Here is a 16,081-nt window from a genome sequence, read left to right on the forward strand (position 1 = left end):
TGGGTCAGTAATTGTATACATGGTTCAAATAGTTTTTTTAGGTTCAAATTTGGCAGAAAATAGAATACTGTGGTAGTTAAAACAGTATCACTTTCTAATAATAGAGAACCCTATTTGAAAATTTCCCTAGGAACATTCCAAGATGTAACTACAGGAGCTTCAACTTTTTAAAAAAAAATTTTCCTAATAATTTTTTTTTAAGAAAAAATGCAAATGTTTCTGAACTCTCGATATGATTTCAAATGCACTGTATTATGTATTAGTGTTGCTTAGAAAACATTAAAATAAACAAACTTTACAAGTGGGTTAGCTGCTAACCACCTTACCCATAGACTTCAATGTCACACATTTCTAGTCACGCATCTTTTTCTTTTGCACTGAAGTTTGCACAGGATCTTCCAGTTTTGCAGTTTGAAATGCAGTTCTGACACTGATCTTTCACTCCCAGCTATCAGAACTTCTCCATTCTCCCCAACTCTCCAAATAAAAAAAGAAATTGATGTGTCACAAAGTGTAAAAGATATGAGATGCAGGTGTAGGGAAAGAAAAGTGGGATACCCTGGGATGTGTAGATGATAAACACCTACTTAATTAAGATCACTACCTTCATTAAGAAGATGGACAGTCCTATTACAAGTCTTTTGCATTCCTTTAAAGTGCACTTCAGAGGATATTCCTAACTGTCATTGTTTCTTCTTAATATTACCATAACTTCTGTTTTAATATTATAATGGTATGACAGATTATCACAGCCATTTCTGCCATGCCTTCTCATCTCTGACTGAACTCTCTGTGCCAGAAAACTCAAGCGATGTTTTGAACTGTTTTAGTTTTATCATTTGCATCTCTTTTCTGTCTTTTAGGTATATTGCTATCTACCCCTACACTCCTCGAAAAGAAGATGAACTGGAACTGAGGAAAGGAGAAATGTTCCTGGTGTTTGAACGCTGCCAAGATGGCTGGTTCAAGGGAACTTCCATGCATACAAGCAAGATTGGTGTTTTTCCTGGAAATTACGTGGCTCCAGTTACAAGGTACAGTATTGTACAAGTGTCTAAATAGTTTAGCTGGTTTCAAATCTAAAATTATTCTGTTCTTGTATTGAATGCTACAATTGCATAATAGAAGACCTGTGAGTTTTAGTAACTAGCTGATTTTTTCAGCTGTGTTTTATTGTTTGCTTTAAATTTTGGCAGGACAGTGACAAGTGCATCACAAACAAAAGTTCCCATGTCTACTGCTGGCCAAACAGGACGAGTAGTGACTATGGTCAGCCCTTCCAGTGCTACTGGAACATCCCAGAAGCTCCAGGGGAATGGTGTGGCAGTGAACTCCAGCACAGTGCCCACAGCAGTGGTTTCTGCAGCACATATCCAAACCAGTCCTCAAACCAAGGTCCTTATGCACGTGACAGGACAAATGACAGTCAACCAGGCTCGAAATGCAGTTAGAACAGGTAAAAAAAACCCCACAAAGTTTCTTACCTGTGGTAGACAAACTGTAGAGACCATCTTGACAAATGACTGGAGTAAGGGTCTATGCTGAGGTTTTTTAAAGCTTTTCTTAATCTCATTGTTTAGAGTTGAATGTTTTCTGAAACAACAATCTGAGTAGATCTTTTATGATTCTTCTCTAAGCAACTGTGCGTACGTACATACTCCTACTATTAGGAATTTATATGCAAGTACTTCATGTGGAATTTTTCTTTTTTTTGTTATTCCAGCAGTATCTGGGATGGGGACATTCTTTGAGCTTTCCTACTTATATGCAATTCATATAGTAATAAAAGTGATAAGAACATCTGAGTCATAGCTTATTTTTTGTGTGTTAACTGCATAAGAGCTACAGAGTGCTCTAATTTAGCATTCACTTTTAAATAATCTTCTAACATCTTTGAATACCTTTAGTGTTCCTTTTCAGGTCTCTGGCTCAGGGTTGGTACTTAGGCATTCCAGCTTGTTCTCTAACCTTGACTGCAATTTCTTTCAGCTTTGACTCTGAAACACTAAGGCAGTATTGGCTTCAAGATCCATATGATCTATGTAATAAAATTCTGTATTTCTGAAAGGTGTAACTCTTCATTTACTGTCTGGGGCAGGCCACATCATAGTGAAACATGCCTTCTTGTTATTTAAATGCAGATCCAAAAAGACTGATAGTGGTGTTTTCAAGAGGTTTTTGTTTACCAAATCCATGCACTCCTCTGAGGATTTGCCAGGCTAAGAAAATACCACACAACTGGAGCCGAATCTGTTCCAGTTGCTTTAAGGGCCTCAAAAGAAAAAGAAAAAAAAAGGAAAACTCCCATTTCAGACTATCCCAATTTCAGCCTTGAATTTAGGGTCTGTGATCTCCTGGCTGAGCATCATGACAAAAGGGGTTTTTTTAATAACAGGATTATTGGCAGAGCAAAAGAGAAAGCAAAAAAATGGTAATGGTATGCTCTGTTATCCCCATAAGAAGGGTTATTCTTATGGGCTTAAGATCCATAGATTAGCCCACTTTTCAGAGACATGCATCTCCTAAAACACCCTGTGCATGTTCAGATGTCAGCACCAGGTTTGCTTTTGAAGGTAGGATATGTACATCTGTCTTTACTTATTTTATTTCCTTAATTGGCCCCATCTTCCTCCAGTCTGATCTGAAGCTGGAGCAGGTGTGTTAGTCCTCTGTAGCAACTTTATTCTTTGCCTTTAAATAAAAATAACCAGATGCTGCTGGCAACTGCTAAGAGAAACTAAGCAAAGCATCTGTATTTTCCTGCCTCTTAGGCACAGGTGGTTTCTACTCTAAATCCTTCTTTTGAGCTGCCTAGGAGCTTGCAAGTGACAACACAAAGGAGAAATGTCCTGTGGGCTCCGGAGGCTTTTCTGTCCCTGCTTCTCTGCAGCGCTGTCAAGATGAATAAGCTTTTACACTTCCATTCAGCTGAGAATGTGACAGCATACTTCCCACTGACTTTTCAGGTCCAAAATGAAAAATCCGAAGGGACTGGACCCTCATCACAGAGACCTTAACATTGGATTGTGCCAAGGTGTGCTCTTAGTCACAGATCTGTCCTTTATAAGGACCCTGAGCACTGAAGCAATAGCAGTGAAGCTACTTTATGTTCAAATGTTACAGAGAAGTTTGTAGTAAACATCTGAAACATGATCCTCTTGAGTTTTTCTTAGCATATTTGCTGAGTGTTAATCTTTGGGTGAGGCTTCACAGGTTAATGCAGGGCTCCAGCTTCAGTTTAGCTCGGGGCTTCAAGGACCATTCTTCAAATGACTGTAGTGAGACATTGCTTGACATCACCTTTGCTGAGGGAGTATGCATCCTTTGATTGGAAGGATCTATAATGAAAATATATATTCTGCTTATTTCATTAAAGGATAATCTGTATGAAAATAGGGGGACTTGAAGCATTTTTCCTATCAATTCCATCAGCAATAAGAAAACAAAACCAGAAAGCTCTTCCGTGCTTGTCATACATAAATTGCATGTGAGTGTAGACCTATCTTGAAGAACAGCAGTTCCTTTTAGGAAAACTGATGTTGTCTCATGGACAAAAGCCAGCATTAATAATTGTTTTTTGACCCAAAAAAGTCTTTCCACAATCTCCTTATCTTTCTTTTGAAATGTTCATGCTACTCAGGAGTTTGGAAGGGTCAGCTACAGAAGAAGAGGTTATCAAAAAACTAGACATAGCATATAAGTGATGTGCCTTTTTTTAATAAAAAAGTAGAATTTGTGTTTCTTACTGCATAAAATGTAATCAGGTATAATACTGTAGGATTGTTATATACAATTTGGGACCTTTTTCAGTCTTCTCTAATACACTGTTGCTGCAATCTAGCCAAATAACCAGAGGAATTTGTAGCAAGCAGAATGAAGAGAGCAAGTGCTGGAGGTTTGGTTCCAGGATTTCACTTAAAACAAGTCTGAAACTGTATTAGTATCTGAAAAATCAAAAGTTGATAAAATTGAGATGCACATGCATCAAGCTAGAGGGATGACCCCTTCTTAGATGGAAAGTTTCAAAGTATTTGAAGAAGAGAGGTTGTGCAGCAGTTGGGTGTTAAAATTTGGCTCATCCTGTTTGTTTATATCTGCATTTCATACCACCCAGAGATGCAGAGATGCCCAAGCTGTTGAAATGGTCTAACAGCATGCATATGACTGACCACGTGACTTTAAGAGCAGTGTTACTTCCTGGAAGGGATCAATTAGTTCATGCAAAGCTCTGTGCTTACAGATTTGCACTGTAACCCAGGTTAATATACTCAGCCCTGTGCTATTCTCCAGCTTCCAGTGTAGATGTTCCTTTTATTTCACAGGAATATGAGTAAATCCACTTTCTATATTTAAACATCCCAAGAGACAACAGCTTACGTTTTCAGAGAAAGCATTCACAGCAGTAATTGCCACCGTGCTTATTGTTTGAAAGACCTGTGAAGTCTGTTGTGGATTTTGTGAATAGTTTAGGGAAACAATCTAATTATATTCTTAGCAGCTTCTATAAGGTGTGTTTCTTCCTACTTTCCTTTATATGTCCTGACAACTACATGTGGTATTAAAAGGAGCAAACAACTTCCAGGTAGTATTTAGCTAGCTCTTAGGTACTAAAGTGTAATCTTCACTTTGCATCTGTCTGTATGTGAAGCATTTGAGTTAGCAGCTTGGATTTCTCCACCACAGAGAACTTGAAGTGCTGTTATTCTTCTGTTGCATACTGGTGCAAATAGGGGAGCATATGCAACTGCTTTATTTGGGTGAAATAGATTTGGTGGTGTGTATCATGTCATTATGGTAGTATAAATGGGAGTTTAAAAGGTAAGAAGAAAACCTCTCATCATTGATCACCTGTAACACAGTAACTGTACCTCATTTTGTGTGTCATGTGAAAAGGTGAACTCTCACATTTCATTCTTCTATTCCAGTTGCCTCACATAGTCAAGAAAGACCCACGGCAGCAGTCACACCCATACAAGCACAAAGTTCAACCTGCCTTATTCCTGCAGCTGTGATCATTCCCCACCACTCTGTTGCCTCCCAGCAGCTCCAGCCCCAGCTTCCAAATACTGCTGCTTATGTCACAGCTGTGAATGTGAACCGCTCAACCATCCCACTGGCATGTACAGCAGCTTCTCTGAATTCTCCTAACATTGCTGCTTCATCTTTGGAGGGAGATATCAGTGGAAAAACTGCAAACACTCATCCTGGAGCTCCTGCATCTCCAGAGAGTGCTTTAACAGCTGGTGGAAATGCTGCTGTCAGTAAAACAGACAAGGATGGCAAGGTGGGTAGAGAATAAAATAATTCCCTTGAATTCTCCTATTTTTATCATACAATCTTTTAAGAAATTTAAGAGCACAACCTAAAAAACCCACATGAACTTGCAGGAATGCAGAAATTTCAGTCCAACAAAATAAAATTTAAATCAGAATTCTTTTAGGTTACCTTTCTTATTAAGCAGGCACACTGAGATGGAAAACACATTACCAGCAATGTTTATTAGACAGAGAAAGAATGCACATAATCATCTTTTTTAAATGTAAGACAGTGGAGTCTGTAGAGATTCTGCTTTCCTTCCTTTCATTTGAAGTATTTCCTATGTGTGTCAACTCATTCTCACTGTTCACCAAGCTATGTGATTATATTGTTGTCAGAAAAATTCTTCTACTTTGTAATTGATTTTATTTTATAGTTGTGATGTAGTTAGGAAACTTTTTTCTCCTTGTGACAGCTATCTTTGTATCTCAAATATTTTAGACTTAACCTTACTACTCTTCAGCCACATGTACTCCTTAGTGAAGTTTATGAAGATTTTAATCTTAAACTGTACACTAATGTCAGCCACTTTTTAGTTACTTTTTTTATTATTGTTGAATGGATGTGCTTCAAACTTTATTTTAAAATTACTTTAGCCATAGACATTGAAACCAGACTGAGGTGCCCTTAGAGAAAACTTATTTGTAGTTTAAGGTGAATGATGCTAATACAGGATTGTTTTAATTTCTCTGAGTTTATCTTTGACATTTGCTAGACAGTAGATTGTTGGTGAAATGGCTCTAAGTTATTGGAGACTTGGAAAAAGGACTGAGGATTTTTATTCACTAAATCCACTACATCCCAGACTATAAAAAAAAAAAAAATTCTCATTGCTCTTGCTTTTCTCTGTCTATGGTTAAATGTTATTTTTGTCTCCAGGGCTTACAATCTGGCACTTCTCATAAGCACTAAATTCACTCAGTCAAAGAGTTGGTAAGAAGATCACTGCCGCACCTTTTAAAAAAAAAAGACAAGAAACACAAAAGCTACTTAAATAATTCTCTGCAGGCTAGGTAATAGTCTTCAGGGATTCTTGTCTGGACAAGCAAAAAGAATGTTTACAATCCTTCCCTTTAGCAGAACAGCAGAACACAATGCATTCCCCTTGGGGCGAATTTTTGTTAGATCATTAAGGTCTTCCATTACTAAAGGAGGATAAATAAAAGAAACTTAACTAAACAGCAGCTTCCAGAGCAGACTTTTCTCCCTGTTTGATTCTTTGTCTTCCCAGAAACATCTATGTTGATGAAATATTTTACTTCATAGATTCCTGTTGTGGTAATATTAACTCCTCACACCTTTTTCTAGAGCTTTTGTGACAGAGCCATTTCAATTGAAGTTAAACTTTAACCTAACAAAGTGAAAGGACTTAGCTAGTTAAAGATCTAAATTACTTGCTGTTTTTCTCTTTAGAATGTTAATAATTTTCTTTTACTTTTATAATTTTCATCACCTCTCTATGTCAAGTATGTCCTTGTAATTTACTGAGTCCTCCCTGAGCACGATGTCATCTATCAGAAAGTGTTCAACTCTTTATGGGAGAGCTTTGTTCTAAAATGGGGCACTGCTTTTGGTTTACAGAAAGAAAAGAAAGGTTTGCTGAAACTACTTTCTGGAGCATCCACCAAACGCAAGCCTCGGCTGTCCCCTCCAGCATCACCCACCCTGGAGGCTGAGCAGGCTGCAGCAGAGCTGGCCCTGCAAGGCGCAGTGGGGCCGGAGCTTCCCTCGGCAGGGGCTCACAGCAAAGCCGGCTCCTGCCCCACGGACGGCGAGGCCCCCGGGCTGGCACAGGAGGCTCTGCACCGCAAGGGCGCTGCCCTGGACGCCTCTGTCCCCATAGCCCCGCCGCCTCGGCAGCCTTGCTCCTCGCTGGGGCCCGTCCTCAATGAATCCAGGCCTCTCGTGTGTGAAAGGTAAATTCTCCTACGCAGCGAAAAAATTCTCAGGGCACGCCGAGAAAACATCCATTCTCAGACATTTGTAGTGTGTGTTAGAACTGCTTCAAAATGCTGAGATTTTAGAGCAAGATGAAACTTACTTTTTAACAATTCTTTATTTACTCATCAACCAATACTCGTGTTGATATTTGTTTACTTTTCATGTTACCTTAAAGTTTTTGAATGAATAGACTCTCAAAAGTGATGGTCACAGGTTTGGTAGACAAAACAGAAGCAGCACATTATGTTCTTGAACTTATTAGTATCAGGTTAGTCCTGATTATTAGCAGTGTATAACTGCCCACCTAAATATATGGTGAATGAGACCTTTATCTATCCATGTGCAGACTTCTTAATATTTGATTTCTTGAGCTTTTGCAAAGATACTTTTTATTGCCTGAATGCCCCATGGCTGTGCATCTACACAAGCTCTAGGGTGGTCTCTGTGCTCTGATAAGTGAGTCTGAAAAACATAGAGGTGCCTGGACTCACAGGCTGACAGGCTGTTGCTTAAATGTTCTGTGACTTTTGTGTCCACCCATAATTTTTCAAGTCCTCAGTAGAACATGAAGGAAGTGGCAATTTTCTAACTACAGGATCTTTTATTTTTTTGGTAGCAGACAAGCAAGCAGTATGAGGAATGTCATAGGATTTCTTTTGCAGCAGCTACAGGATTGTGTGGTGTACAGAGAAAAAAGAGTAGAGTTACAATATTAACAGCTAGGACTGAACTGATTGAAGCTGACTATTGTAGACTTGGTTCTGAAGCTATGAACTCATGGTGTGTGGGCATCCTGTTGTACTTCCAGAAGTCCACTACCTTAAGCTATACCCTTGTTTTCAAATCCAGACAGTATATAACTTTCTGCTTGTCTTCCGTCATACCTCTAATATTTTTTAAAAGGTTATTTCCGTTCCTACACAATTTCCTTGCAGGAGATTTCTATTTCATACTGAATTTGTGAAGCAGATTTACATTTATACATGGAAAATAAAACCTGAAATACTCTTCTTTAAGAATAACATCATTCATTTTCACATTATCATAAGTCTGTTTGGCACATTTATATGTTTTTATGTTTTAAATGTGAAAATGATATTAAATTCATTGTGAAAATAATATTAAATTCATTCTGGCATAACCAGTGCATATTAGCATAAAGCTCTTTCTGTCATCACAAAAAGTCGTTTTTTCGCTTCCATGGTGGAATTTTTTTTTTTCTCAGAACTACTTACAGAAAATGATGCTATATATTTTTATTGATCTAGTAATAGCATATCCTCAAACATTCTCTCTATCTATCCTTACTATTATTTAAGTGATAATTGCTACTGAAGAAGCATTGCAGCAAGATAATTCTCAGTGGTAGTCATGCATGGCTGTCAGTGTATTTAGACAGAATTTCACGTGTGTTTCCTTTGTCCTTTCAGGACAGGGCTATTTTTTTTTTCCTGCTGATGTGCCCTTGCACATTTCCTTTGGCCAAATTTTTAAAAATGTGATGGTTAATAATACTTAAAATGTACATTGTACTCAATATCTTCTAAGTAATTTATAAGCATTGATTACTCTTCAGCCGTCTGGAAGATGTAGTGGGTAAGAATCATGTGGCATCTTCAGTGAAAATTTGAGTTGGGGAGGGAAATATTCATGAGGATAAGCTCAACAAAAAGCTGAAGAACAGAGAAATCTCCTGCTAGGATTATTCTGCTCTTACATCTCACAATTCAAGTCACAGATTACAGTGGAAGTATGGAATTCCAATTTAGAGAATTCCAGTCACCTGAGACTCTGTAGTGGGGCTCACGTCTTCTGATTCTCCAGCCAATACCCAGGTTGTCTTGGGGTGATTTCTTGTATTGATGCAGTGCTGACAAGGCCAAGGATCATTATGTTTTCTTTACAAAGATAGACCCAGCTCCCTGCAATTCCCAGAGTGAGACATGCTATGCTATGAATATACAGGAATTTAGTTACCTGAGGAGGTTAATTTTTCCATATAAGCTAAAAGAAAATGTCAAGCTCTTCTTTTAGAGCTTTCTCTATTAGAGGGAAATGTTGCTTAAATAGTTTTAAATTTTACAGGTAATATACAGCATTACAAACATATTTCCCTCTTTTAGAGGGAAATGTTGCTTAAATAGCCTTAAATTTTACAGTAAATATCCGGCATTGTAACAATAAACTACCCAGCACTCCACAATAGTGTTAGAGACTTGAAGTTGAACCTAAATACACATCACTGCATATCCTAAATTATAAAATGAATCTTTCATCCAGTTACACTGAAAGAAAAGCAGTAATTTTGTTCTGTGATTAAAGTGACCCTAAGTAATTTCATCTACCACAGAATGACTGGTGCAACATCTGCTCCCAGTGAGTGGGCCAGTGGCTTTACAGGGCAGCAAGCCTTCCCACATCTGGCACCATTTAATGCTGGTAATTAAATGCTGAGAATCACTCTGCCCTCGATGGGCGTTGGTGATCTGTAGGAGTCAAGGCACCCACTCAGAAGACACAAGACTGCACAACAGCAGGGCACACTTGAGCTGGAAAGTAAAAATTCTAAAGGCAAGGAAAAAAGCTAAATCAAGAAGCTGAATAATAATTATTCTTTTAACTTGTCATGGTAGTAATTCCAGCTTTCTGTGTTTCTCTCAGCTAAAATTTTCTGCATGTGAGAAAATATTACTATCTACTTGTTGATCAGGAAAACCACAAATAATTGTCCAAAAATCAACCACAACTAGGTGAGCATAAAAGCAGTACTTTGTGTGCAGTGAAACAGAAGCAACAAAGAAGTGGAGAAACACATGAAAGATATAATCTTTTCCATGTTACCGAAAAGTGTGAGAAATGCTAATATTAAAAATGAAAATCAGAATGGAGAAATGTGAAGATAGACCACCACCCTCTTCAAAAAAACAAAATAAATTCAGGAATACAAAGCAAAAGCACTGTGGGATATAGCGAGACACATTAAGAATATCAGCAAACAACTGGTAGCAAATATATTGGCTACTTCTGGGAAGTTAAAGTACTTTTATTTTTATAATACTTACATTTTGTCACTAGCCGATTAAAAATAATTATTATAATATTTGGAAAATTAATGAAAAATGTTATAAGGCAACCAAAGAAGAATAAAAGAAAGGAAAAACCTCATAGTTGTGTAACTTAGGTGCATGTAAAATATTAAGATTGAGTGACCACAAAAGAGCTACATATCTGACTCTCAGTTATTGAAAACATTTGCAAATACTGAAAAGGGAGAAAAGCAAGGAAGTGTTTTGGAAGATTCAAACATGTGGGAATGAACATGTTTTTCCAAAATATAGGTCATGCTTAGTAAATATGATTATTTTTCTTCAGGGACCTTGCAATGAACTTTTGAGCTGAAGCATAAGCATTTTATTCTGCATGAAAATGGTATTTTTGGCAATATGTTGTAGATGATGAAATAAGTAATGGAAAAACAGTTTCAGTTCCACAGCCAATCCAGGGTTATCTGGATAGACAGCTGTGTGAATGTGTGATGGGTCTGGGTCTGATCACCTCTCTTTGGGCAAATAGGATTTGTAAAATGTGGCAGAAAATTTGAAGGAGGACACATGATTTACAGGTACAAAGCCTCATGGGTTTCTTCTCATTAAAAATGGAAAAATACAGTAAAATAGCACTTTAAAACCAGGGTTGTTGTGCTCTGTTTTAGACACTAGATTTCAAGATGAATATCAAAATAGTTGGCAAACTAAAATTTAACAAGTACCAAATTACTGCAGAGGTTGTTGGACACTGTATGGAAAGCTCAAGAAACTGTTTCTGTGCTAGCTGGTGATCCTCTAGGGAGGACAAAGAGATGATGGGAGCAAGCAGCAGCAGGGAACAGACTTGTCTGTCATTTCAGGGGAGCATAGAGGTTACTGACAGACAGAATTAGAAACTAAAAACAAGCATATTTCAAGTCAAACATTTACAAGGCAGTCTTTGACAGACTGCAAGATGAGACAGGCATTTTCAGCCTCATTTTTGTAACAGACTATGAAGTGTGCTGGCTAATTTTCAGCCTGGGAGCAACCTGCTTTTTAACAACAGTAGAAATTCTTCACAGCTTTACTGCAGTTCTTTATGCTTCACTATCTTGTCCTTGTCTTGCCTGAGTAGAGGCTGTTGTTTTAACTCAAGCAGTTTACAGTCTCAATTTAACTTACAGTCTATTAAAAATATTTGGTTCTCACTTCCTAAGTCAGCACTAAAACCCAAGTTGGCCAAAGCAGAAGTTAGTGCAGGTCTAGGTTGGATGCAGGGCATTCTGGAGCTGCACACTAATAAATCTTCTAATTGGCTTGGTAGCTTTTATGAGGCATGAATCTAATAATTCCTGTGCTCTGAAATCTGGGGATTGCCATCACTGAAACAAAGTCATGGCTTATAAGTCACTAATAAATAACATTTGACAACTAATTAAGTCCAAATATGTTTTGCTATACTAAGATTTCCTAAGAGACTTCAATTATTTACACAGTGCAGCTACTCTTTTCTGAATATTTTTAACTGTATGGACAGACTTAATTTTTGTTTCATATGTTCTTAAGCAAAACATTCTACTATAACACAGTATCTTTCTCTGCTTCAATATTACAGAATTAACTTGTTTTATTATGTGTGTATTGAGCTACAACCGCCATTCCATCCTTTACTAGACTGTATCTTGTTACCTTGTCTTTTCATCAGATTGTTCATTTATTTTAATATATTAAAATAATAAATTATTTTAAGCTTATGAAGGTAATCGTTATCCTAATCTATGAAGTAATAGAGTTTTATGTTGTTGTGAAACTATGGAAGAAGAGATTGAGTGGTGTTATGCATGTTAAAAACAGAGAAGTGTAGCCTCTTTTTAATGCACTCCTATTTGAAAAGTAATGCACTCCTATTTGATTTTACAGTGAGAGACTCAAAAAATACACTTCAGGCCAAGTGCTTAAGAAAATTGTTGAGTTGAAAATAGTTTTTAACATAGTAGTGCACAAGTTGAGCAGCTGTGTTCAAAGAATATGTTTTAACTTGAAGAGTTTCTAAGGAAAATGAAAATTATTTAAAACAGCAAATCAAATTTATAGCTTTTGTTGGTTTCCTCCTTTTGTTCTTTGCCTTTCCTTAAGAGCCATCACTGGAATAATAAGAAATTAAACAAACACTTGTAAAATTATGCCTAGCTACTGCTGTGAATGCTTTGATTCTTGCTGAATCACAATGACTGAAAGAGTCTGCAAATTTATATTGGAAAAAATGTTTACAATTTTCTCCTGTTATTTAACCATTGTCTGTATTTTACAGGGATCTTGGTGAAAAAAAAATCATAGGAGGTGCATGAATTTGCCTTAAATTTATTATGTTTCTGTTGTTATTATCTGTTCAAGACATACTTTTAAGTTGTTACATAGCAAACAGTTCTAGACAGTTTCCTGTGCTCATAGGCTTCAACAGGCACAGAAATATTTTTAAAGTATTGGGTTAAAAAAAGGCGGGGGGGAAAGGGGGGCAAAAAAAGGAACCTAAATGAAGGTATTTTTTTCTAATTACACAGGTACAGGGTTGTGGTATCCTATCCTCCTCAGAGCGAAGCAGAACTTGAACTCAAGGAAGGTGACATTGTTTTTGTACACAAGAAACGCGAGGATGGCTGGTTCAAAGGCACTCTGCAACGAAATGGAAAGACTGGCCTTTTCCCTGGCAGCTTTGTAGAGAACATTTGAGAAGATTCATTCCAAGAGCTTCAAAACATACTGTACTGTAAAATAGCACAAATATTTTGCCAGAAAAAGCACAGTCATGAAATATTTTCAAATGACTGTAATGTAAACAAAAATCTACATATTTTTACAGTGTCTATAGCACAATTACACCAGCGAACAAGGGAGATGAAGGCATCTGCTGGTTTTATCACTTTGAATTCTTAAGTGTGATGTGTGCCTTGTACTGTCTGATGTATTATATAGAGGATTGATTTTTTTTTCCCCATGTATGTTACATAAATGAGCAATTGTTTACAAGGCTGTAACTAATTTATTCTTGGGTTTTTTTAAACTTGAATTTTGTGTAATAGCTAAAATTCTTGTGACTATGATTTTAACAAATTATTAATTTATGGAAGAATAACAAAGGGGAAGCTGGATTCTCTCCTTATGAGCAAGCAATTATATCTGATAAAGAGCCTCCCATTTATCCTCTGGACATTTTTCCCCTGCTGTGTCTGACAGTGGAGTAAGTCTCTGTTGTATGAGTTAATGTTGAGTGGTGGTGATGTGGCGTCAAATAGAATTTGCCAAATGGGGAAAAAAATGTGTATTTTCTTCTTTGGACAGAGAAGAAAAAAAAAGTCAGTGGTGTTCTTGAGTCTAGTTTTACTTCTTCATGAATCACCTAAGTAGAGTAATGTTTCCAGGAGGCAAAGATATATGTGAACAACTGAACAAAACCATCTCAAGGTTAGGATCATCTCAAGGTTAGGAAAGAAGAAATTTAGGAGTACCAACAAGAAATTCCCTATATACCTTCTGTTCATATAATAACTTGGCTATTTGAACAAAGGTTACCTTTGTATATTTGGCCAGTTCTTTGGGCATTTAGCGCTCAGGATCCAACAAAATTGTAAGGAATGTTAAAGCCCAACACTTAGAATAATTATAACTTGAAAACATCTGTTTGATAAGACTGAATATAAAAATAAAATTATAAGTTGTACTTCATGTCTAAAAATGCCTAAGATGTGTAATTTGCTGTTTTCTTCTCAAAATGATCTGCATGGCCAAGAGATGTTTTAAAATGTCTGAGCAGTAGTGGTGGTAAGTGATGCACTTGTGTTAAAGTAAAAGGCTGTATGAAACACTGTGAAAACTTTACTAACTTCTTAACCATTGCTACTTTGCTATGTTCTGACTTTTTCTTTGTCTTGCATGTGTTACTCAATTCCTGCAGTAATGTAACTGTGCATGGTTGGCATTTTCCATTCCAATTTCCTGTTGCTGGGTTATTTTGCTCTGAAAGTTTCCCAAAAGCCACTTGACCAAAACTAGTGAGCAACTCGCCTTCAACCAGAGAAGGTGTCCAGTGTTTGAATCATTAATATTTTTTTTAGTGTCCTTGCAGCTGATGGATAGAAAGAATGCAGCCTGCAAGAAATACAATGTTAGTCTTTCAGGGGTTTTTTAGAATTTGACACTGGGGAACACACGCGCTACTCAGCTGAACTTGGTTCTTTATTTTATTGTTTGATTATAGCAGTTTAATGGTGGGGTTTTTTTGTAAGACACTGAGCACCATCATCTGCATTTAAATCCATTTAAATCTGATGTAATTTGGCTGTTACTCAGCACTTTACAAAGGGAAGCCAGTAAGGTGATTCAGTGTCACACAGAAACTGTCACACAGATCTGTTAAATCCTTATAATTTTCTTGAAGTTATGCATTGAAAAATATCAAATGTTAATGACAGAGATTTCTTGCAATATCAGGTAGTATCATGATGGTCTTAAAAATAAAAAATATATATCTATAAATATATATAGTTGGACATGACAGCATTCCCAAATTAACCATCTCTCTTAAACACTGTATCATTCAGTTTTTGCATTTTTAAATCTTTTAAATAGTTTACTTGAATATTCATGTAATATATAAAGGTTTTGTGAAATTAATTTTAGTTAGAAAGAAGCTGATATCAGCTTTTGTCAGCATAAATTGGCACTAGTGTGTCGTAATCTTATTTTGGAAAATTTAGTGCATTTTATATTAAAGACTACTAAAGGTTAATTTTTTCTATCTCTACTCTCCATATTTTAAACTAAGTGACTAAGGTACCTCTATTAATAGAATTTCATGATGTAAAGTCAGTAAAAAATGAGCTCTTAATCCAATAGTTCTGTTAGATGGAATGCATTTTTAATTGATTTTTTTAACATTGAGTAAACGTTTGTAAAAAGGGCTTATTAAATAGCAGTGCAACAATGACAAAAATGCAGTTTATCATGCCTTTTTTGTGATCTTTTGGGGGTTTATTTTTTTGGTTTTGGCTTGGGATTAATTCAGTGTAGAAACAGACAAACCCTGTGCATTTGCTTTGTGTAATTCCATTAAAAATTTTTGTAAGGTATTTTATATCTATGTTTGAAGTCCGGTGAATGTTAAGTGTTTGATTTATTATGTTAAACTTCCAATCCTAATAAATATTTTCTTAGCAAACAGCTACAGCAAATAGTGTATGCAAACATTAAACATAAATTACTTGTAAAGAATTTGCCAATAAAATTCCCAGAAATTTATTTCCGAATTCTTAGGAGGGTATTTCTGCTCACAGAAAAAAAAATCTTCAGATTCCATAATGTAAGAAGCTTGGAATGATGACTATAATGCAAAAACTGTAGAGAGAACTGAGGACCTGGCTGATCTTTTCCCAAGTCCTTATTTCCGCGAGTAACTTCAGAAAAGGGTAGGTAGCTCCATCTCAGTCTGTTGGTGTTGGAACAGTCTCATCAACAGCACAGCAGGTGCACATGACTGCACGTGTAACTGCTTTCCCTGGAGGAAGAAGTGTCTGGTGCAATGGACCTGCTGGGGATATACTGGGAGAGGTTGAAGCATCTGCCTGAACTTCCACTGTGGGCAGAAGTGTTGGGTGGCAAGAGATTCGCTTGCCTGAAGAAGTTTTCTGTGCACAGCAGTCAGGCAGCAGCTGACTAATGAGGAGACCTTGATTTGCATGTGGTTACATGTCTGCTATACACACATGGCTTCTGGGAAAATAGGTGGAAATTAACCCTAA

At 36.8% G+C, this 16,081-nt stretch overlaps 1 protein-coding gene across 1 annotated transcript in view; it reads left to right on the forward strand.

Annotated features, from left to right (window-relative positions):
- The window catches only part of SH3RF1 (SH3 domain containing ring finger 1), an 83,349-nt gene extending 68,800 nt beyond the window's left edge, over positions 1 to 14,549 (forward strand). Inside the window, exons 8-12 of the mRNA XM_084204311.1 lie at positions 864 to 1,034; positions 1,197 to 1,456; positions 4,926 to 5,284; positions 6,898 to 7,232; positions 12,848 to 14,549. Coding sequence (XP_084060437.1) covers positions 864 to 1,034; positions 1,197 to 1,456; positions 4,926 to 5,284; positions 6,898 to 7,232; positions 12,848 to 13,016 — 1,294 coding nt within the window. The 3' untranslated portion in view covers positions 13,017 to 14,549. The remainder of the gene's footprint in view (positions 1 to 863; positions 1,035 to 1,196; positions 1,457 to 4,925; positions 5,285 to 6,897; positions 7,233 to 12,847) is intronic.
- Positions 14,550 to 16,081: the final 1,532 nt, after the last annotated feature.

The sequence above is a fragment of the Fringilla coelebs genome (genome assembly GCF_963513975.1).
Source record: "Fringilla coelebs genome assembly, chromosome: 4".
NCBI lineage: Eukaryota > Metazoa > Chordata > Aves > Passeriformes > Fringillidae > Fringilla > Fringilla coelebs.